This window comes from Hylobates moloch, unplaced genomic scaffold, assembly GCF_009828535.3.
Source record: "Hylobates moloch isolate HMO894 unplaced genomic scaffold, HMol_V3 SCAFFOLD_5, whole genome shotgun sequence".
NCBI classification, from domain to species: Eukaryota; Metazoa; Chordata; class Mammalia; order Primates; family Hylobatidae; genus Hylobates; species Hylobates moloch.
The window spans coordinates 85,486,245-85,508,707 of NW_026652280.1; the positions used below are offsets into that span (position 1 = coordinate 85,486,245).

Sequence of the window (22,463 nt, forward strand, 5' to 3'; positions counted from 1 at the left end):
CTGCAGACCCTTCCCTCCTCCAGAACCCTTGAGGGCGAAGGCCTGAGAGAACCAGGAATTTTAGGCTTCTGTTCAAGAGCTAAGAACTAAATTTTATGCCTTCATCTGATTTCTTTCCCAAAAGTCCATTTCATTAAGTATTCAGACTTTTTAGCTCCATCCCATTCATACTTTTTGCTCTCCTACTACCCATCCAAGATTGTTAATAACAACAATAATAATAACAACAATAATAATACTGCGATAATATTAATACTTCACATTTGTACGAAGCTTACAGAATGTTTTCACATATAGCATCTCATCTGAGCCTCCCAACAGTTCCGTGAGGTAGGTATTCTCACCTCCCTTTTTACAGACAGGGTAACCGAGGCTCAGAGAGGTAACGGGATTTACTCAAGGCCACACAGCTAGTTAGTGGTAAAGCTAGGACTCGATCCCAGCACCCCATATTCAAGTCCAGTGTTTCAACACCACAGCTACCTCTGTAAAGTGGAGCGACATTTCTTACCCCAGTCAGGCCTAAATGGTGGCCTGAGGAGCCAAGAGGCTGACTTCTCAGATTAGGGGAGGGAAGGGCTCAGCAGCGTCGGGGAGAGTTGGGGTACTTGGCCTTCAACTCCTGTTTGAACTGGCGATAAAGGATCTTATTGTGCTGATTTTCAGCCTCCTTTTGGGGATGGAACTTCAACGCTTCTTTGAAGCCCTTATGAACCAAGAAACCTTCGTTCAGGACCTCAAAATCAAACCCCGCCACATGCAGCTCGCAGGCCTGTAGGAGGAAAGACAGGTTAGTAAAGTTTGATGACATTGACAGGGCTGAGACTGACTTCCCTAAAGCCACAGTCCAGCATCCTCAGCCCTCTGGAAGTATCCTGGATCTTCCACACCATCCACCCACCTCCTGAACTATGATCCCTCCTGCTTCATTGCCTCCTTTCCATCCAGGGCCACTCCTCATAACTCCCTGATCCCACCACCCCTCCTGCCCCATTACCCCTGCCCTCTCCCTTATAAGCACCTGGCTGATTCGGTTGAAGCCGTATTGCCGAAAGCGCTCGTCGAAGGTGGGCACCTTGCCTCCTGCCACGTAGAATGGCTCCCAGGGGTCCTGCCAAGGTACCACGTAGGCGGGCCGCAGCAAGCTCTCTTCCGGCAGGTTGACCCAGCGGGAATAGTTGGTGGGTGCCTGGCAGGGGGTGCACAACCCATAATAGAAGGGCCGCACCTCGCCAACCTGGTAGAGCTGCACCAGCTCGTTTTTGTTCATGGGCATGCGGCGGGCTCGTCGGATCTCGAAGGCAGGCACCACCAGCGCTGTGCCTCCCCACTGGTTGCTCTGATCCAGCATTTCCCGCAGGCCTCTCCACAGCCCCTCGCTGGGCACCATGTCCACATCGATCACCAGGGCATAGTTGGCCCCCTCACGAGCCAGATTCCTCAGCAGGTTATTGGGGTAGGAGACATTGGTGCCCAGCGCATAATTAATCCCGGGCTGGGCCACCCTGGCTAGCTTGTCAAAGACCTCCTGGCAGGACCGCAGCAGGGCAAACTCCCCCGGCTCCCGGGGGTCGGGCACGGCTGCCTCGTAACGCGAGGGGCACACGAGGTGCATGGCGACCCTGGCGCGCATGTCGGGGCAGTGGCTGCTCAGCGCGTAAGCCAGCACCGTGGCCAGCTGCGCCTCCTCCTTGGTGGCCGCGAACACCGACACGGACAGCGGGCCCTCCCAGCGCTCCAGCAGACCCGACAGGTGCAGCAGGTTGTCCACGCTGGCGTGCGTGGCCAGGATCACATCGTTGGGGTCCATGGTGGTCTTCAGCAGGCCCCTGTAGACGCGGTAATCGCCGCTAGCGTCCAGGACGCCTCCAGAGGCCAGCGCAGTGCGGAGCTGCGCCTTGACCTGGTCCACGGACCGTGGGGACGGGGGAAAGAACTCAAAATATTGGTCTTGCTCCTCCTGCCCGTGCAGTCCGGACAGCAGCGACAGGTAGAGCAGCTGCAGCATCGCCACCAGCATGAGCGCGGCCAGCAGCAGCTGGTAGAAGGCGCACCGGATGGCGTAGGACATCTGCATGGCTCTCGGGGCTCGGGGCGCGCAGCAAGGACCACCGGGCCACAGACTACGCCAGCGGCAGCAAGCCCGGATTTACCGCAGCCTGCCGAGCGCAGCCGAGGCGAGCCGAGGCCAGCCGAGCCCCGCCCGCCGCCCGCCGCCCGCCGCAGCCCCCAGCCCCCGGCGCGCCGGCTCGCCCCCTGCGAGGAAGGAGGAGCCACGGCCCCGCCGCTCGGCCGCGCGCCGTGGAGACGCCCCGCTCGCTCGGGCCCCGCTGGCTTCCCGGGACGCAGTCCCCTCCCTCCCCGCCGGCGCGCGCACCCTGGACCGCGCGCGCTCTGAACGCGCGGCGCGCTCGGCCGGACTCGGAGGGAAACCGCGGCAGAGCTCGGCTGCAGCGTGGTAAAGGATGGCACGGGCTCAGCAGAAAGGAAATCAAAACGCTCCCTTCCTTCAGCGGCTTCTCCTTCCTCTGTGTCCGAAGAGGTCTGCGTTAAGAGGTAAGTGGTAGTGCTTGGAAGGTGCGGAGTAGATGAGAGAGAAGTGAATGTGGACAGAATTCTTTTACGTAGGACGAGGTGGCCGAGTGGTTAAGGCGATGGACTGCTAATCCATTGTGCTTTGCACGCGTGGGTTCGAATCCCATCCTCGTCGGCCCTGTTTTATAGGGGTTGGGGGGAAGCATCTAAATTTTCACATCCTGCCTGTTTGGAGCAGCAAGCTGGAGAAAACTCAAATGGAGGTGCGAGGGGTGAGGCATCTTAATTTTCACATCTTGCCTGTTTGGAGCAGCAAGCTGAAGAAAACTGAACTGGGGGTGAGAGTGGAATTCGATCCCAAGTCTCTGGTCTTTATCCACCACCCATCTCCTGCCTGCTCCTACTTCAGGTATCTGTAGCTCTGGGCAGAGACCAAAGGTGTTTTCTTTCCTTCTAGAAAGAGGGCCCAGGGGTTGGTGGCACGGAAAAGACTAGAACCGGGATTCTGGTCAATGTGAAGTTGGGGGCCAGTGTATGATCTGTAGGAATCAGGGAAGCCCCCATTGGAGGCATCGCCCTCCCCGTCCGAAGTAGTGGTACTTGTCCTACTCTCCAGCACTTGTCCCAGGGCGGAGACCTTGTGTCCACACGCCCTGCTCCCCAACACACACAATCTCTCTTTTTTTTCTTTTCTTTTTTTTTTTTTTTTTTTTTTTTGAGGCGGATTCTCGCTCTGTCGCCCAGGCTGGAGCGCAGTGGCGTGATCTCGGCTCACTGCAACCTCTGCCTTCCAGGTTCAAGCGATTCTCCTGCCTCAGCCCCCTGAGTAGCTGGGACTACTAGCGCATGTAGCACGCCCGGCTAATTTTTTGTATTTTTAGCAGAGACGGAGTTTCACCGTGTTAGCCAGGATGGTCTCGGATCTGCTGACCTCCTGATCCGCCCACCTCCGCCTCCCAAAGTGCTGGGATTACAGGTGTGAGCCACCGCGCCCGGCCACACACAAACTCTTAAGCAGAAGGCTTTGAACATTCCAATATCAGGCCACTATACTCTTAATAAGTATTTGTGGATTAATTCATCTGTGGACTCTTTAGAACAGGAGAGGCCGTGGGAAGGGCAGACACTGCCACTGCTAAATCAGTTACCGTATATTACTCAACTTTTTAGGCTGAGCCAGAGAGGCCCCTATAAGGTAGAATGCTCTGAATTTTGGGATGTCAGGACAGACTGGGCAGGGTTTCAAATAAGGATAAAGTGTTTGTCCTGCTATTCCACAGGCAGTAGGGTGCCAAGGTTGTTGAGTTGAAGAGTGATCAGAAAACCTTTATTTTGCAGCCCAGTGCAAAAACACACACTGAGTACCTGCTCTCTGCCAGGAACTGTGTTAGGCATGAGGGATGGGCCTTGGAGGAGACAAGGTATTGTCCTTGGGGGTTTCCACTGGTGACCTTGGCTGTAAAGAGGAGAAAAGCAACTGCAGATCCTTTCAGCACAGGCCTTGCAGACTGGAGGCTCAGAAGTCAGACATGCTGCCATGTGGATTTTCTTTGGCCTCCTCGGTGTTTTATTTTTTATTTATTATTATTATTATTTGAGACAGAATTTTGTTCTTGCTCAGGCTGGAGTGCAATGACGCAATCTTGGCTCACTGCAGCCTCCGCCTCCTAGGTTCAAGTGATTCTCCTGCCTCAGCCTCCTGAGTAGCTGGGATTACAGGAGTGCACCACCATGCCTGGCTAATTTTTTGTATTATTTTTTAGTAGAGATGGGGTTTCATCATGTTAGCCAGGCTGGTCTTGAACTCCTAACTTCAGGTGATCCACTCGCCTTGGCCTCCCAAAGTGCTGGGATTACAAGTGTGAGCCACTGTGCCCAGTCCTATTATTATTATTATTATTTTGAGACGGAGTTTCGTTCTTGTTGCCCAGGCTGGAGTGCAATGGCGCGATCTCGGCTCGCCGCAACCTCTGCCTCCTGGGTTCAAGCGATTCTTCTGCCTCAGCCTCTGGAGTAGCTAGGATTACAGGCGTGTACCACCACGCCCAGCTAATTTTGTATTTTTAGTAGACATGGGGTTTTCTCCATGTTGGTCAGGCTGGTCTCGAACTCCCGACCTCAGGTGATCTGCCCACCTTGGCCTCCCAAAGTGCTGGGATTACAGGCATGAGCTACCAAGCCCAGCCAGTGTTTTGTATTTTCAATGGACAAGTTTTTTACTTCCTGGGTTAATTTTTTCCTAGGTATTTTATTCTTTTGTATCCTATTATAAATGGAGTTGTTTTCTTAATTTCCTTTTCACGTTGTTCATTGTTAGTGTATAGAAATATAACTGAATTTTTGTTGTTGTTGTTGTTGTTGTTTGTTTTTTGAGATGGAGTTTCGCCCTTTCACCCAGGCTAGAGTGAAGTGGCGCGATCTCAGCTCGCTGCAACATCTGCCCCCCGGGTTCAAGCAATTCTCCAGCTTCAGCCTCCCAAGTAGCTGGGACTACAGGCACATGCCACCACATCCGGCTAATTTTTGTATTTTTAGTAGAGACGGGGTTTTGCCATGTTGGCCAGGCTGGTCTCAAGCTCCTGACCTCAGGTGATCCGCCCTCGTCAGCCTCCCAAAGTGCTGGGATTACGGGCATGAGCCACTGCGCCGGGCCGGATTGATGTTAATTCTTTAAGTGATTGGTAGAATTCACTTGTGAAGCCATCTGGTCCTGGGATTTTCTTTGTTGGGAGGTTTTTGATTACAGATTAAATCTGGTTACTTGTTATAGGTCTGTTCAGATTTCCTGTTTCTTCTTGCATCAGTTTTGGTAGTTTGTGTGTTTTCAGGAATTTGTCCATTTCATCTGATTTGTTAGCATACAGTTATTCATAGTCCTTTTTACTTCTGGGTAAAGGCATACCTCACTTTTTTTTTTGGTTTTTAGATGGAGTCTTGCTCTGTTGCCCAGGCTGGAGTGCAGTGGCACGATCTACACTCACTGCAAACTCCACCTCCCAGGTTCACGCCATTCTCTTGCCTCAGCCTCCCATGTAGCTGGGACTACAGGCGCCTGCCACCACGCCCGGCTAATTTGTTTGTATTTTTAGTAGAAACAGGGTTTCACCGTGTTAGCCATGATGGTTGCAATCTCCTGACCTTGTGATCCACCCCTCTCCGCCTCCCAAAGTGCTGGGATTACAGGCGTGAGCCACTGCGCCCAGCCAGGCATACCTCACTCTATTGCACTTAGGTTTATTGCACGTCACAGATAATTGTATTTTCTTTTTTTACAGATTGAAGGTGGCAGGTGCCTGTAGTCCCAGCTACTCAGGAGGCTGAGGCAGGAGAATGGCATGAACCTGGGAGGCGGAGCTTGCAGTGAGCCGAGATTGCACCACTGCACTCCATCCAGCCTGGGGGACGGAGCGAGACTCTGTCTCAAAAAAAAAAAAAAATCAAAAAATCAGTAAGTGTTGTGTGTGTGCTGACTGCTCCACTGACTGACTGTTCTCCCCTTCCTCATACCTCCCTATTTCCTGAAACACAACAATATTGAAATTAGGCTGATAACTCTATGTTGGCCTCTAAGTGTTCAAGTGAAAGGAAGAGTTGCACTTCTCTCACTTTAAATCAAAAGCTAGAAATGATTACACATAGTGAGGAAGGCATGGTGAACACTGTGATAGGCTGAAAGCTAGGCCTCTTGTGCCAAATGGTCAGCCAAGTTGTGAACGCAAAGGAAAAGTTCTTGAAGGAATTAAAAGTGCTTCCCCAGTGAACACACAAAAGATAAGAAAGTGAGGCCGAGCGTCGTGACTCATGCTTATAATCCCAGCACTTCCAGAGGCCAAGGCAGTCGGATCCCCTTGAGCCCAGGAGTTTGAGAACAGCCTGGGCAATGTGGCGAAACCCCATCTCTACTAAAAATACAAAAAAATCGCCAGCCATGGTGGCGCATACCTGTAGTCCCAGCTACTCAGGAGGCTGAGGCAGGAGAATCACCTGAACCCAGAGGTCTAGGCTGCAGTGAGCCATGATTGTGCCACTGCACTGTAGACCTTGGAATATGTTGATGACTTTGAAGGGTTCAAGACTTCAGTGGAGGAAGTAACTGCAAATATGATGGAAATAGCAAGAGAACTAGTATTAGAAGGTGAGTCTGAAGATGTAACTGAATTGCTGCAATATCATGAGAAAACTTGAATGGATGAGGAGTTGCTTCTTATGGATGATCAAAGTGGTTTCTTCAGATAGGATCTACTCCTGGCAAGGATGCGGTGAACACTGATAAATGACAACAAGGATTTAGAATATTACGTAAACTTAATTGATAAAGCAGCTGTAGGATTTGAGAGGATTGACTTCAATTTTGAAAGAACTTCTACTGTGGGTAAAATGTTATCAAACAGCATCGCATGTTAGAGAGAAATCTTGCATGAAAGGATCAATCAGTGCAGCAAATTTCATCGTTGCCTTATTTTAAGAAATTGGCACAGCCACCCCCATCTTCAGCAACTACCATCCTGATCAGTCAGCAGCTATCAACATCCAGGCAAGGCCCTCCACCAGCAAAAAGATTACAACTTGCTAAAGGTTTCAGGATTATGACTTACTGAAGGTTCCGGTGATCACTAGCATTTTTAAGCAATAAGGTGTTTTTTTTTTTTCTTTTTTCTTTTGAGATGGAGTCTTGCTCTGTTGCCCAGGCTGGAGTGCAGTGGCGAGATCTCAGCTCACTGCAACCTCCACCTCCCAGGTTCAAGTGATTCTCCTGCCTCAGCCTCCCGAGTAGCTGAGATTACAGGCACTCATCACCATGCCCAGCTAATTTTTGTATTTTTAGTAGAGACGGGGTTTCTCCATGTTGGCCAGGCTGGTCTCAAACTCCTGACCTCAGGTGATCTGCCCTAGGCCACCGTGGCCTCCCAAAGTGCTGGGATTACAGGTGTCAGACACCGCGCCCAGCCACAATAAATATTTTTAATTAAGGTCTATACATTGTTTTTAGACACAATGCTATTGCATACTTAATAGACTACAATGTAGCATAAGCATTAACTTTTTTTTTTTTGAGACAGAGTCTTGCTGGAGTGCAATCGTGCGATCTCAGCTCACTGCAACCTCTGCCTCCCTGATTCAAGCAATTCTCCTGCCTCAGCCTCCTGAGTAGCTGGGATTACAGGCATCTGCCACCGCGCCCAGCTAATTTTTGTATTTTTAGAAGAGACAGGGTTTCGCCACGTTGGTCAGGCTGGTATCAAACTCCTGACCTCAGGTGATCTACCCGCCTCGGCCTCCCAAAGTGCTGGGATTACAGGCATGAGCCACCGCGCCCGGCCAAGCATAACTTTTATAAGCACCGGGAAACCCCAAATTATTGCAATATTTGCTTTATTGCAGTGGTCTGAAACCAAACCTGCAATATGTCTTAGGTATGCCTGTAATTGGTAGTAATGTTACCACTTGCATTTCTTAGTATTAGATTTTTAGTACCTTAAAGGCTTCTCTCTATTTTTGTTAGTCAATCTAGTTAAAGGTGTGTCAGTTTTGTTGATCGTTTCAAAGAACCAACTTTTGGTTTCATTAATTTTCTCTATTGCTTTTCTCCCTCCATTTTGTTTGTCTCTAATCTTTATTATTTATTTCCTTCTGCTACCTTTGAGTGTAGTTTGCTCTTCTTTTACTAGTTCCTTAAGTTATTTATTTATTTATTTATTTTTGAGACGGAGTCTTGCTCTGTTGCCAGGCTGGAGTGCAGTGGTGCGATGTCGGCTCACCGCACTGCAACCTCTGCCTCCCGCGTTCAAGTGATTCTCTTGCCTCAGCCTCCCAAGTAGCTGGGACTACAGGGGTGTGCCACCACGCCCAGCTAATTTTTGTATTTTTAGAAGATACAGGATTTCACCATGTTGGCCAGGATGGTCTCAATCTCTGGACCTCGTGATCTGCCCACCTCGGCCTCCCAAAGTGCTGGGATTACAGGCATGAGCCACTGTGCCTGGCCCCTAGTTCCTTAAGTTCTAAAGTCAGGTTATTGTTCTGAGACCTTCTTTTTTAACGTAGGCATTTACAGCTATAAATTTCCCTCTAAACACTGCTCTTACTGCATCCTGCAAGTTTTGCTATGTTGTATTTTCATTTGTATTTATCTCAAAGTATTTCCTAATTTCCCTTTTGATGTCTTTGACTTATTAATTTTTAAGAATATGTTGTTTAATTTTTACATATCTGTGAATTTTCCAGCTTTTCTTCTGTTGTTGATTTCCAGTTTCATTCCATTGTGATTAGAAAAGACCCTTTATATGATTTCAGTCTTTTAAAATTTATTGAGACTGTTTCGTGACCTAACATGGGATCTGTCCTGGAAAATGTTTCACAAGCACTTGAGGTTATATATTCTTCTGTTTATAGGTAGAGTATTCTATATATGTCTGTTGTGGTTTGGGATCTAAAGTGAGTCTCTTATAGACAGTTTATAGTTGAATCACTTTTAATTTAATTAATTAATTAATTTTGAGACAGGGTCTTGCTCTGTCACCTAGGCTGGAGTGCAATGGCACAATCACGGCTCACTGCAGCCTCTACTGCCTGGGCTCAATCAATCCTCCCACTTCAGCCTCCTGAGTAGCTGGGACTACAGGCGCATGCCACCACGCCCGGCTAATTTTTTGTATTTTTATTAGAGATGGGGTTTCACCGTGGTCTCGATCTCCTGACCTCGTGATTTGCCCGCCTCGGCCTCCCAAAGTGCTGGGATTACAAGCGTGAGCCACCGCGCCCGGCCCAGTCGAATCATTTTTAAAATCTATTCTTGGGCCAGGCACGGTGGTTTATATCTATAATCCCAGCACTTTGGGAAGCTGAGGCAGGAGGATTGCTTGAGCTCTAGGAGTTTGAGACCAGCCTGAGCAACATGGGGAGATCCTGCCTCTAAAAAAAATTTTTTTTTAATCCATTCTGACAATCTTGCCTTTTAATTGGAGGGTTGAGTCAATTCCATTTCAAGTAATTACTGAGGCTGGGCACAGTGGCTCACGCCTGTAATCCCGGCACTTTGGGCAGATCACTTGAGGCCAGGAGTTCAAGACCAACCTGACCAACATAGTGAAACCCTGTCTCTAATAAAAATACAAGAAGTAGCTGGGTGTGGTGGTGCACACTTGTAGTCCCAGCTATTTAGGAAGCTGAGGCAGGGGAATTGCTTGAACCTAGAAAGCGGAGGTTGCAGTGAGCCGAGATCGCACCACGGTACTCCAGCCTGAGCGACAGAGTGAGACTCTGTTTAAAAAAAAAAAAAAAGTAATTACTGTTAAGGAAAGACTTACTTGTGCCATTTTGCTATTTGTTTTCTACGTCTTGTATCTTTTCATTCCTCATTTCCTCCATTAATGCCTTCCTTTTTTAAAAGATAGGGTCTTGTTCTGCTGCCCAGACTGAAGTACAGTAGTGCAGTCACAACTTGCTGCAGGCTTGAACTCCTGGCCTCAAATGATTATCCTGCCTCAGCCTTCCAAGTACCTAAGACTACAGGCGTGTACCACCATGTGCCCTGCTATTTTATTTTATTTTTATTTTTGTAGAGACGGAGTCTTGCTATGTTGCCCAGGCTGGTCTCGAACTCCTGGCCTCAAGGGATCCTCCCACCTTGGCCTCCCAAAGTGCTGGGATTACAGGTGTGAGCCACCATGCCTGGACTTCTTGAGTCTTTTCTGAGCATGCATCTTGCCCTGCATGTATATGGCTTTCTAAATTCCCTGATATTTGAGGGAGCTTTTCAGTTCCCCAAAGAATCTCTCCCCAGCTTTCCCTTACAACCTTTCAGCTTGTCTGTTGTTCATGTAAACTGTAATCTTTGATCTGGACAGCAGAGGTTTGTTAATTTGCCTTTCAGTGTTTTGGAGAACTGTCCTCTAAGTAGAAGCTTTTCCATCCTGAGAGATTTCTGAGTCAGGCAAAACAAAAGTGAGTGTCTGGCATCAGTTCTTTAGGTAGTCCCCAGACAGGTCAGAACTAACAGATACAATCCTTTGAAAACAAAGTCTGCTTTGCTCCCTTGAGAACCAAAGGCTAGGGTCCCACATTGGGAATGCCGTCTTCACACCACCACTAACCGAGGAGGGAAATGGGGCAAGGGCAGGTAAAATACTGCAAAATTCTCATTATTTTTAAGTTGCCACTTTCTTGATTCAGCACTTGCTTGGTTGTTGTAAATCTTTGATTATTTTCCAGAGTTCCAACAAAGGTGGTTCCAACAGTCGTTGCTCATTTTTTCAGTTTTTTTTTTTTTTTAAAGGCACAGGCCCTTGGAGCTGTCTGTTTTACTACTTTTGCTTACATTCTATTAATTTTGAGCCCCATGGAACCTCAGTTTATTCATCTGTAAAATGTGGTAGTGCTCAGGGCTTCTGCTTCACAAACTCTGGGGCTACAAGAGTCAGTACCCCCCAGCTATCATGTGGTCCAGAGGACCCAGCACAGAGATGCCCACCAATCCCTACCCCTCTCGGGGCCTCAGTCATCCCACCCGTCAAGGGGGTACAATCTTTCCGACCCCACTCAGTTCACTGAGGCCAATAGAGCCAACAGCACTTAGGAAATAAAGACTTGGTGAATGCATCATACAAATAAATGAGGTTGTTATTAGACCCAAGAGCAGGGTCAGAAGGAGAAACAGCAAAAAGGGGGAGTAAGTGCCCAGGGCTCTTGCCCCGAACCCCTTGAGGAAAAGAGAAACAGGTGTTGGGCAGGAAGAACAGCACCTACAGGGAGGAGGGAGAGGGGATTGGGTCCTGGCTCTACCACGGACCAGTCACTTTCCCCAGGACTCAGTTTCCTCACCTGTATAATGGGGGAAGCACAATCCTTGCCCGGCTCCTTCCAAGGGCCTCAATTAGGCTTCGGTGAGAGAATGAGTATGGAAGAGCTTTGCAAACTGTAAAGTGCAGTGCACACATGCAGGCTAGCTGCGGCTCTGGGGCCCAGGCCCAGCTGGGCTCTGCGGAGTGGGGACAGTAAGTGTTGGCAATGAAAACACTGCTTGAGGCTGAGCCTGGCCCTTTGAGCACCCTCAGGTCCTCCACACCTGTTCCTCCTCCCAGGTGCCCGCAACTTCCCTGGCACCTTTTACCCTGGGTCGCTGAGGCCTGGGAGGGCGAGGAGCTCCTGCCCTGGGCTGGCCCCACCTCCCATTCTGAACCCTCTGGTCGCCTCTCCTCCTGGTGGTGATGAACAAATGCAGACCTGGCGGTGGGGAGCAGTCGTGCCCTGCACCCTCTTTTCCCTAGTCATCACCCTTTCCACGAGGTCTTGTGCGGCTCACCCCCATTCCTGGGTGAGGGTTAGAATGACCGGTGGTGAATTCTTCCCCGCAGCACTCCAAGTGGATGAAGAGCAGCTCCTGCCCCCTGCTGGCAGCCCCAGGCCCAGGGGCCTCCACCCAGCAGAGGCCTGAGCCAAGCTCACCATTCGCCCTGGACTAGATCTCAGCTCCGGAAGGAGACGTCGAGAAGAGGCTGCCAAAGAGCCTGGAGGGGCTGCTTCAGAGCAGCGCCTTGAAGAGGAAGGAGAGGGAGGCTCCACAGGAAAGTCCCAGGGCCAGGAAGAAGGTCATGAGGGCGCCGGCCACCTCCCTCTCGTGTGGCAGCACCTGCCTAGAACACCCGGGAACAGGAGCTCTTAGAAAACGCTGGGTCTAAATCTGGACCCAGCTCCACTGCCCTCTGCCCATCCAGTCTGGGCTCTGACCTAACCCCTCTGTCACCATAACTGGCCCCTTCTTTCTGGGCCTCAGTTTCCTGGTCTGTAAATGAGGTTGCTGGATAAGGACGTCTCTCAGGGCCTCTGGGTCGAACATGATGGGATTCCAGATTCCACAGCCTGCCCATTCCACAGTGCTCCCAGCCTGTCTGCCCTGCCAACTTCATTCTCTCTGGATTCTCCACTCCATTGCCCCTTGAGGAAATAGCCCATGACCTTGTTTTTGGTCAAAACCTTAGCTCTCCTTCGAGAATTTTACAGCTAGATGGGCCCTGAGGGATGACAGTCCAACCCATTTTTTTTTTTACAGATGTGGAAACTGAGGCGCATTGAGGAGGCCCCAGAACCAGTGCCCTGGGCTACTTTGCTGGGCAGATACCTCCCTAGCCCAGTTCTCCTCTCCCCTGCAGTTAAGGCCTGGCCCAGCAGGGGGCGCCAGCAAGGCCTGCAGACAGCTAGGGTTGGGCTGGCCAGAAGCAGGATGGGCCGTCCCTCCCTTGCAGGCGGTCCCTTCCCAAAGACTGAACCCACCTCCCCACTCCCAGCCCCCCACCCCACCCCATTTCCCCAGACCTGGGTGCCAGGCACATGGTGAGGGACACCAGGTAGCCGTTAGAAACGGCAAAGAGCAGCATGAAGGTGATGAAGTAGGCATCCTGCGGGAAGAGGATGGGCAGCCGGGACCTCTGGGGCACGTGGCACAGCATGAAGAGGGGCACGAACAGGAACCGCAGGCAGACCAGCAGGGGCAGTAGCCGGCTGTCCTCGTCTGGCTGTGGCAGAGGCTGGAGTCAGCATGGTCCCTGGAGCCGGGTCTCTGCTCCAGGGCATCTCAGGACACCCATAGAGTACTTTTTTTTTTAGATGGAGTCTCACTGTGTTGCCCAGGCTGGAGTGCAGTGGCCCTGATCTCAGCTCATTGCAACCTCCACCTATTGGGTTCAAAAAATCCTCCTGCCTCAGCCTCCTGAGTAGCTGGGACTATTGGCGCCCGCCACCACCATGCCCAGATAATTTTTGTATTTTTAGTAGAGCCGGGTTTCATCATGTTGGCCAGGCTGGTCTTGAACTTCTGACCTCAAGTGATCCACCCGCCTCGGCCTCCCAAAGTGCTGGGATTACAGGCGTGAGCCACCACACCCGGCCTCTATTTTTTTCATTAAAAATTTGTGTGTGTGTGCGTGTGTGTGTGTGTACAGACAGGGTCTCACTGTGTTGCCCAGGCTAGTTTTGAACTCCTGAGCTCAAGCGATCCTCTTGCCTTGGCCTCCCAAAGTGCTCAGATTTTAGGGTTTCTTTTTTGTTTTTTTTTGAGACAGAGTCTCGCTCTGTCTCCCAGGCTGGAGAGCAGTGGTGCAATCTTGGCTCACTGCAGCCTCTGCCTCCCTGGGATTACAGGCATGCACCACCACACCTGGCTAATTTTTATCTTTTTAGTAGAGACGGGGTTTCACCATGTTGGCCAGGCTGGTCTCGAACTCCTGACCTCGTGATCCACCCACCTCAGCCTCCCAAAGTGCTGGAATTACAGGCGTGAGCCACCGCGTCCAGCCCCAGAGTGTTAGGATTATAGGTGTGAGCCACCACGCCTGGCCCACCCATAGGATAGACCCATCTGTCACCCCTTGACCTCCTCTGACCTGACCTACCCTGTGAGCCAGTGAGGGAGGACCCAGCGCTGGGGCCTGGGCCAAGTCCACCCAGCAATCAGGGACGGGCCTGGGGCTCACCTCTGCCTCTCCCAGGCTCCAGCTTGTGCTCTCCACAGCATCTACAGATTACATACTCGGTTCCTCAGAGCACCCCCTGGTGGTTCCACAGACCCCCCTGGGGGCAGATGGGGTTTCAGATGGGGTGGTTCCACCGACCCCCCTGGGGGCAGATGGGGTTTCTGAGTGGGATTGGAAGCTGTAGATCAGCTCCTGTCCTGACTTGGACGAGACCAGCTCCTCTTTCACCTGCTTTATGTATTGTCTCTTTGGAAGATTTCATTTAAAGATATAGCACCATGGCTAAAACCAACCCCAAAACTAAGACTCTTGTTCAGTCCCTCATCTGGTGCAGGAACCTCCATGTAACATTCTCTGAGCAGCGAAGGCTGGATGCTGGGGACACAGAGGTCGGCTGGACATGACTTTTGCTTTCAAGGAGCTCACAGTGCAAGCCCTGGCCTGCACGCCTCCAGGGCCCAAGTGCTCCCTGCCGCTTGGCCAGTGGTTCCATTGCCAGGCCACTTGGACTACCGGAAAATCACTTCCATGCTCTTTCAAGCCCTCGGATCCCAAACTGCTTCCTAAAACATCGGATTACCCAGCCCTGGTGTGCTTACCCACAGGAAGTAAGAGGTCAGGCTCCGTCCCAGCCAGTCCATGATGTTGAAGAGGAGGAAGCAGCAGATGGGGTTGAAGAACTGACCTGGGAGGGAAACGGCTACAGCTCATACTGGTCCCCAGCTCCCCTCTCCCGTCCTCTCCCCTTTGTGCCCCCTGCCCTGCCGTCTTCTCCACCCTGACACTCACTCCACTTCCCAGGACTGGTGGAGCTGGTCACCATGGCTGTGATGGCGGGGAAGACGGACAGGGTGACTGTGAAGACCAACACAAGGCACAGCGCTGTCAGCCAGATCTGGGAGCCAGAGGCAGGGGTGTGAGCAGGCAGGGCAGTCCCAGAGCCCTACCCTCTTGCCCAAGCCCCACCTGGGAGCAGGACACTCGGGGCCTGGCCCAGCTGTGTCCCTGACCCACTATGACGCTATGACCTTGGGGGAGTCAATGTGAGCCCCATTCTTCCCCAGAGATGGTGGTTTGGGGCTATATCCAAGCCAAACCTTCTGGAAGACAGTGAAGACTGAAGGTTTTCCTGGCTTCTGGGGCTCATCTGGCTCTGATTCCGGCTCCTTCTCCAGGTCAAGATCCAGGGTCAGAGCTACCTTCTGGGGACTACTGGGAATCCCGTTCTCATCTGGGGTGAGGGGGGACAGGGAAGGATCATGCTTGTGACCCAGGTTTCCCGACAGCCAGGCCCAACGAAGGGAGATTCTCAGCAGTTAAAACAAGTGATCCTCAGCCAGGCATGGTGGTTCACGCCTGTAATCCCAACACTTTGGGAGGCCGAGGCGGGCATATTGCTTGAGCCCAGGAGTTCGAGACCAGCCTGGGCTACATGGTGAATCCCCATCTCTACAAAAATACAAAAATTAGCCGGGCATGGCAGCCTGCACCTATAGTCCCAGCTGCTCGGGAGGCTGAGGCGGATCTCTTGAGCCCAGGAGGTCGAGGCTGCAGTTGAGTTGATTGCGCTGCAGTGCAGCCCAGGTGACAGAGTGAGATCCTGCCTCAAAATAACAACAACCCCCGTCCCCCACAAAAAAGTGATCTTCCTCCAGCCCAGGCTGCAGGCGAAGGGAATTCATGATGGAAATATGCATAACTACCAGGAAGCACATGCATGGTCGGGCGATGAGCGAAGCACCTTAGATGGATGATCTCATTACCATTGCTTTACAAATGACACATTGAGGTTCAGAGAGGGGCAGTGCCTAAGTGGTTTGTCTCAGGCCACACAGCTGGGATGTTGTGAAACCAGTATTCAAATTCAGAGGTCTTTGGATCCAAACTTTGCATGCGTGGAAGCTCTATTGCCTCCCCATTTTATAGAGGTGGAAACTGAGGCCCAAACAACAGCAGGGATGACTTTAATCCTACCAACTTCCCTTCATGATCTTCCTGTTTGCACAAGGCTACTAGGGGTGGGCTCCGGCTGGGAACAGAGGGAACGGCTTCCCAGGGGAGGTGGCTTTAGCTTCCTCTGCATCTCCCACCTCCCCAGGAGGGTCTCAGGGCTTACCAGACTGGAGGAGCTCAGCTTTGGTCTCCAGCTCCTGAGCTTGGCCCTGGGATGGTTTATTGGCCAGGTAGTAGCGGGCAAACTTCTGCAGAAGGACAGGAAAGTGTTGGGCCTGCCTGACTTGCCTGAGGTGTCTGGATCCCTCCCCACACCATTAGCCTGGAGGCTGGGGCCCCTCAGTGTCTTTTCTGGGGGTCAGGGCTGAGACCAGGTCTCCTCCACCTCCCCTGGCCTCTCTCAAAGCCTCAGGCTCAGGACTCTATCCAAGATGCTTTGAGGTGGGGCCTCGAGCCCAACAGCAGGCTCACCAGGTGAGGCAGACTCAGGTAACACACGATGGACATGAGGATGCCCACACAGGGCGTGATAAAGTACCCCAGGGCGGAGGCCTCGGCGTCCACACCACCTGCGGAGAAACTTCAGCTGCAGAAGAGAGGCACCTGGTCCCGCCTGCTCCCACAGGGCTTCCAGCTCATGTCCCACTTCCCATTGTGCACTTCTCAGACCCACTCCCAGCCTCTTCCACTCCTCCCTTCACTGACAAATGGGAATCTTGTGCAGGGCCCCAGAGCAGTTCTGCACTTCTCTCACTTTCTCCTATGTGTCATTTTTGTTGAGCACGTGCTATGTGCCAGGAGCCTTCTCTTATTGCATGCTCATTACGATCTGAGCAGGGAGCTATACCAATCACTTCAGTGGGGAAACTAGCACAGAGATGTGACAAGCCTTGTCCAACGCCCCTAGCTGGTAAGTGGTGAAGCAGATTCAAACCCAAGACTATCTGAATCCCAAACCCATCCCCTCATCCTTCAACTTCAACCTGCTGCCACATGCCAGTATTAGCCCCAGGAATCCTGCCCCCGTCCCTGAGTTAACTGTCCTCACTTGGTTATTACTCCTCACTGCAGAGCCCATGAGCCCCACTCCCTAGCCCCAGACCCAATCCCCATTTCCATATCACCCGCTTATCTCCATCTTCACCCAGAACCCATGTGTCTTGCTCTCACATGCCCTCTCTGTTCCCCAAACCTCAGAGGCCACCCCAGCCCTCCAGCCACCCAAGTGCACTCACTGGCCATGGACAGGAGCATGGCAAGGGCAGCAAAGATCCCAGCCAGGCCCTGGCCGCTGAGGAAGAGGGTGCTGTAGGTGGAGGGCATGGTGCCCAGCTGCCCGAAGAGGCTGCCCTGTAGGACTGCACTGAAGGCTGTGGAGGACAGGGATGGGGGCTGCTGCTCAACTAGGCAGGACTCAGAGGCTCCCTGGAGGAGGTGTTGGCAGGATACACAGGGGCCTCTGGACAAGGTTGTGTAGGTGTGAGCTTCCCTAGGGACTCTGGGCACTCGGGGGCAACACCCACCATTCAGTCCTCTTCTGAGGTGCAGTCATTGTTCTATTGGGCTGTTGACCAGGAGGCCTGCTCCTAGGTCACCGGACAAGTGACTCTTCCCCTCCCTGTGGGCCTCAGTTTCTTCACCAGGGATATGAGTGACCATGATGCTGTCTGCCCTTCTCAGATATGCTGGGCCCTTTCAGTGATGAGGCCAGGCTGAAGCCCTGCATGGGCTGGCTGGGGAGGGGGTGGAGGTGCTCACAGTTGATGAAGCAGACGGAGGCCATGGTGACGGAGAAGAAGGGTCCAGGGCTCATGTCCACCTTGACCAACGCTGCCGTCAGGGCAAAGAGCAGCAGTATGGCCAGCAGGCTGCCCAGAATGCGCACCGTCTCCGGGACACTGCTCAGAAGTGTGCAGAGTGGATCAGTGGGGCCCAGGCCAGAGGGGGCTGGGGAAGGAGGCTCGACACCTGGGGCTGGGCAGTAGGGCTGGGGGGCAGGGGGTGCGGGGGAAGGCCTCAGTGAAGCTGCCTCGGCAGGGGGCGCAGGAGCCAGAGCAGGCCTCTCACCACTGGTACAGGAAGGAGTTGAGAAGGGTGAAGAGCAGCAGGGGCAGCTGGGACAGCAGCGTCACCCAATTGTTGAAGTTGAAGGCATCCTCGGGGCCTGTGTGGTTGGTGCTCAGGATCCTGGCTGTGCTGTTGCTGGCCCCGGCCAGTCGCACCTGGAAGTACTGCCAGATGGGAAGGTGGTGGAAGGTCAGCACCTCTCAGCCTTCCCCCGCTGCCTTCCCCCTCACTTGTGATTGCTTTCTAATGTCTGCCGGGACTTGTCTGCCTTGTCTTTGTTCTGTTCCCAGCACCCGGCACAGTCGGAGCTCCATGAATGTGCGCTGTTAAATGGCTGAAGTCTGGGACACAGCCCAAGCGTTAAGAGCCCCCAGCAAGAGCCTCCATCCAGCCTTGGACGGCCCCTCCTCTTCAGTGCCCCGGTTCCAGCCCCCATCCCCACTCCTGCAGCAGCTGCTAGATTCATTCATTCCACGGGTGTTTATTGAGAACCTACTGTCAGCCAGGCTTTGGCCTAGGTGCTGAACAACTGCATTCTCTCTAGAGCACATAGCCTGCCACTCCTCTGCTTAACCTCCTCACTCCTCAGCACCCCGCTTCATGCCTCCCTATTGCCTGCAGGGCAAAGCCCCAAATGGAACAGCCCTTCAGAATCAGATCCCAGTCTCCCTTTGTGCCCCATCTTCTGCTCCATCCTGCTAAGCTCCAGGCAGCCCTGGCTGTGGATCTCTCTCTAACCAGGCTCATCCTCTCTTGCCTGTCTGCCTTTGGCATGGCTGTCGTCTCCGCCTGGAATGCCCTACTGACCACACCCCTCCATATGCACTCTGCCTACCCTACTCCCAATTTACAAATCTCCTCTTCCATGAAGCAGAAGGAACTTTCTCCCTCTCCTGGGGACCCACTGCACTCTGCTGCAAGCCTGGAATGTCACGCATCATGTTACATTATTAATAGCTCTTTGGCCCCCTCTTGCTCTCAAGACCAGAGGCTGATTCATCTCTGGGTTTCCAGGGCCCAGCACAGAGCCAGTACCCAAGAAGCATTTGCAAAGTTGTTGTAGTGAATACAGATGAATAACCCGGTCCCAAAGACAATGCAAACCCCACATTTCTGCCTTCCCTGAAGAGCCTCCCTGCTGTTTCCTCCTGTGTCCCCAGTGCCTGCTCCACAGTAGTTGCACATTAAAAGTTTGTTGAATGAGGCCGGGCGCGGTGGCTCACGCCTGTAATCCCAGCACTTTGGGAGGCCGAGGCGGGCGGATCACGAGGTCAGGAGATCGAGACCATCCTGGCTAACACGGTGAAACCCCGTCTCTACTAAAAATACAAAAAAAAATTAGCCGGGTGTGGTGGCGGGCGCCTGTAGTCCCAGCTACTCAGGAGGGTGAGGCAGGAGAATGGCGTGAACCCGGGAGGCGGAGCTTGCAGTGAACCGAGATCGCGCCACTGCACTCCAGACTGGGCGAAAGAGCGAGACTCCGCCTCAAAAAAAAAAAAAAGTTTGTTGAATGAATGAGTGAATGAATGAAATTCATGGCATTTCAAAGAAAATCAAACGTTCGATAACCGACTTTTGGGGTGACTGACTCGGGAAAAACGACACACAGAGGTGGGTAGGCAGCGCCTTTGCTCATTCTAGACTCTGTGGGCTGGTGGCCTTGCCCCTCCGAGATGTGGGCATTCCTGAAGTTCTGCTTTCCTAGCCACGGGGGAAGCATTCCCCTTTCCGAGCTTCAGCCCATAATGAGCTCAACGAGGGGTCACAGGTGCGCGGTGAGGAAGCGCCCGGTAAGCCTCATCCAAAGGGCTGGAGGGAGGGGTGCTGGCTGTGGCCAGGGGGCTGCCACGCCGCCAGAAGTCTCACCGGGATGGCGGTGATGAAGAAGTTCCAGGGAAGGAGGGTGCCCAGCCCCAGGATGAAGAAGCTGATCCCGACCAGGTGGTAGCTGTGGGGATCGGTGGGAAGGTCACCCCGAGGACGCACCCGCCTCCGCGGGCCCTCCCGCCTCCCCGGCCACCCCCTCCGGGGCGGACTACAACCCCCATCACCCCGGTTCCGGCGGCCGAGGGAGTCGGCTGATGGGAATTGTAGTTCGATCCGGTCTTCTCTGAGCCTCGGAGCGCCTTCAGGGAGCGGGTCTGCAACGTCCCCGGCCACTTGCAACGCACCCGGGCTCACTCACCTGTCCCGCGGGGCGTCTCCTCGCGCCATGGCCGCCGCGGCGGATGTGTCTGGGGTGAAAGGGACAGAGAAGCCGCACCTGCACCTGCGCTGGGGCCGAGGGCCGCAGACCGGTGGGGCGGGGAGCGGGTCTCCCCAGATTCGGGTGCAGGGCGGCTGGAGCTGCACAGGTAGCCTCCGGCGGACTTCGGCGTGTCTCGCCCTCCGCAGGCTGGGACCTGGGCTCCGCCCCCGAGGCGGGGACAGAGGGTCGCGCCACCCGTCTCTGCTTCCCCCACCCGCCTCAGGGACTCGACTCCGGCTCGGGCCCCGCCCTACCTCAGGGCCTCCGGAACCCGCCCGCTCCCCGCACAGCCCCTCCCCGCAGCCCCCCGTCCTCTCCGCGGGCGCGGGTCCTGGATCCCTGCGGCTGAGGGGAAGGCGGGGGTAGGGGCGAGGTGTAACCTCACCTCCACCCCCTGCCGAGAGCTCTGTAGGGGCAGCACTGGTGCGGGGCTCTTCCCGCTTCGTCAGCTCCGAGGTGATGCCAGAGCCGCTTCTGCGACCCCTAACGCTGGAACCCACCGGGGCGTCCCCTAACTAGGGAGCCGCTGCGGAGTCCCCGCCCAGAGCGTAACCCGAGCCGGGCCCGGGCCGGGGAACCAGAGCTGCCACAGGTCGCCCGCGATCCTGGCGGGCTTCGCCGCGCTGGGTCCCCGGGAGTGCCTGGAAAAAAACAGCATTACTTTCAACTCCCCACTCTTTTTCTGTTTAAAAAAAACAAAAACTTTGGAAAGACTATAAATCATTAATTTGCTCCTACTCTCATAATCTACGAATAGGTTGGGTTCTCTGCAATCCCCGGGCGTATCGGGGACGCCGGAGAAGTGAGAGGCTCCAAAACACAAACTGTATTTTTTTTTTGAGACGGAGTGTCGCTCTGTCGCCCAGGCGGAAGTGCAGTGGCGTGATCTTGGCTCACTGCAACCTCCCCCTCCCAGGCAGGTTCAAGCGATTCTGGTGCCTCAGCCTCCGGAGTAGCTGGGACTACAGGCGCATGCCACCACGTCTGACTAATTTTTGTATTTTTAGTAGAAACGGGGCTTCACCATCTCTACTAAAGAGGTGGCCAGTCTAGTCTCGAACTCGTCTTTTGACCAGGCTGGTCTTGAACGCTTGACCTCAGGTGATCCACCCACATCGGCCACCCAAAGTGTTGCGATTACAAGCGTGAGCCACCACGCCCGGCCACAAACTATTTTCTCAAGCAATGACATTTTATAGCCATTCCCAGGTTGCTTATGTTTTTCCTCCAGCCGACTGAGAGTCTGTGGGGGCAAAGGCTGTGCTTGTCTGGTCCATTGGTTTACTGGCAGCATCTAGCGCCGTCGAGTGATAAATGGGTTGCAGTAAAATGCAGGTAATTTTAGGGAGAACAGGGACAGCATTAAATTACACCGAAAGAGAAAATTATTCTTTCCATTTTCTTTCAAGCCTCTGAATATGTCAAGGGTGTTAACAGGTTGCTAACACTTCTTAATCTGCCTTTCCATCCCTTCCCCTCAGTTAGCCTCAGAGGGTCTGCTGACAATTTTATCAAAAGTTATTAACTTGTATATTTCTTTTATTTATTTTTATAGCAACTTTATTTTCAGGGCTACTCATACTGGTTTCCTATTTATGATTATGATATCAACTTTTCTTTGACAAATCAATTTATTTATGGAAAATGAGTTATTTAAAGAAAATCAAGCGAGGCCGCTGGTGCAGCACAGCTATGGCAGAGGTTGTGAAGGAAGGACTTGAGAATGGAGGCTAGAGAGCACTGAATTTGTTGAGACAGTGAAGCGAGAGGATGAGGGCATTTCAGGGAGAGAACAGCCTGTCCCAAGACAAGGGACAAGAGAGTGCTGACACATTCTGGGACATACAAATAGATCCCTTTGGCTGGCATTGGTGGGAGGAGGGGACAGAGCCTCTACAACAGCCAGGCTGGTTATGGCAAGCCTGAGGGCTGATTAAGGAGTTCAGATTTCATTTCAAAGCACAGACGGTCAGCTGGAGCTGATTCCATCATCCTTGCAATACATATTTTGTTACTATCCTGCAATGAAATTAATATAAAACAAAATCTACCTATACACAATAACATTTGATGTTGAGATAATATCCTGATTTTACTGCAGAGGAATCATAAAGGAAAGTATTTAGTAATAACATGGTATGTGTGAATGTGTTAATATTCATGGTACATGAAGCTATCAGATGCTTGCCCCT

General features: G+C 52.7%; 2 protein-coding genes and 1 non-coding gene across 10 annotated transcripts; 1 reads left to right on the forward strand and 2 right to left on the reverse strand.

The window, feature by feature from the left end:
• Window positions 1-290: 290 nt before the first annotated feature.
• Window positions 291-2,192, reverse strand: B4GAT1 (beta-1,4-glucuronyltransferase 1). The gene is made up of 2 exons (XM_032153535.2): window positions 1,022-2,192; window positions 291-772 (listed from the first exon to the last, which is right to left on the reverse strand). Exons 1-2 carry the CDS (start codon window positions 2,075-2,077, stop codon window positions 581-583), a joined length of 1,248 nt encoding a protein of 415 aa, XP_032009426.1. The 5' UTR covers window positions 2,078-2,192; the 3' UTR covers window positions 291-580.
• A 436-nt stretch (window positions 2,193-2,628) lies between these two features.
• On the forward strand, window positions 2,629-2,710 carry TRNAS-GCU (transfer RNA serine (anticodon GCU)). The gene has a single exon. It is a non-coding gene; the product is annotated as a tRNA-Ser (tRNA).
• An 8,258-nt stretch (window positions 2,711-10,968) lies between these two features.
• SLC29A2 (solute carrier family 29 member 2) lies at window positions 10,969-21,117 on the reverse strand. 8 transcript variants are annotated; one of them, XR_009213565.1, is made up of 14 exons: window positions 21,010-21,090; window positions 20,209-20,912; window positions 19,890-19,971; window positions 18,024-18,187; window positions 17,715-17,854; window positions 17,192-17,326; window positions 16,428-16,525; window positions 16,120-16,204; window positions 15,101-15,234; window positions 14,793-14,898; window positions 14,603-14,688; window positions 12,847-13,046; window positions 11,980-12,167; window positions 10,969-11,512 (listed from the first exon to the last, which is right to left on the reverse strand). XR_009213565.1 is itself a non-coding variant. In XM_032153532.2 (13 exons), the coding sequence occupies exons 2-13, from the start codon at window positions 20,235-20,237 to the stop codon at window positions 12,056-12,058; spliced, it is 1,371 nt and encodes a 456-aa protein (XP_032009423.1). In that variant the 5' UTR covers window positions 20,238-20,912; window positions 21,010-21,090; the 3' UTR covers window positions 10,969-12,055. The 8 variants fall into 8 exon arrangements, 6 of the variants coding, with proteins under 6 accessions (XP_032009423.1, XP_058294939.1, XP_032009422.1 ...); XR_004248185.2 differs by having other exon boundaries at window positions 10,969-11,276; window positions 11,356-12,167; XM_032153532.2 differs by having other exon boundaries at window positions 10,969-12,167.
• Window positions 21,118-22,463: the final 1,346 nt, after the last annotated feature.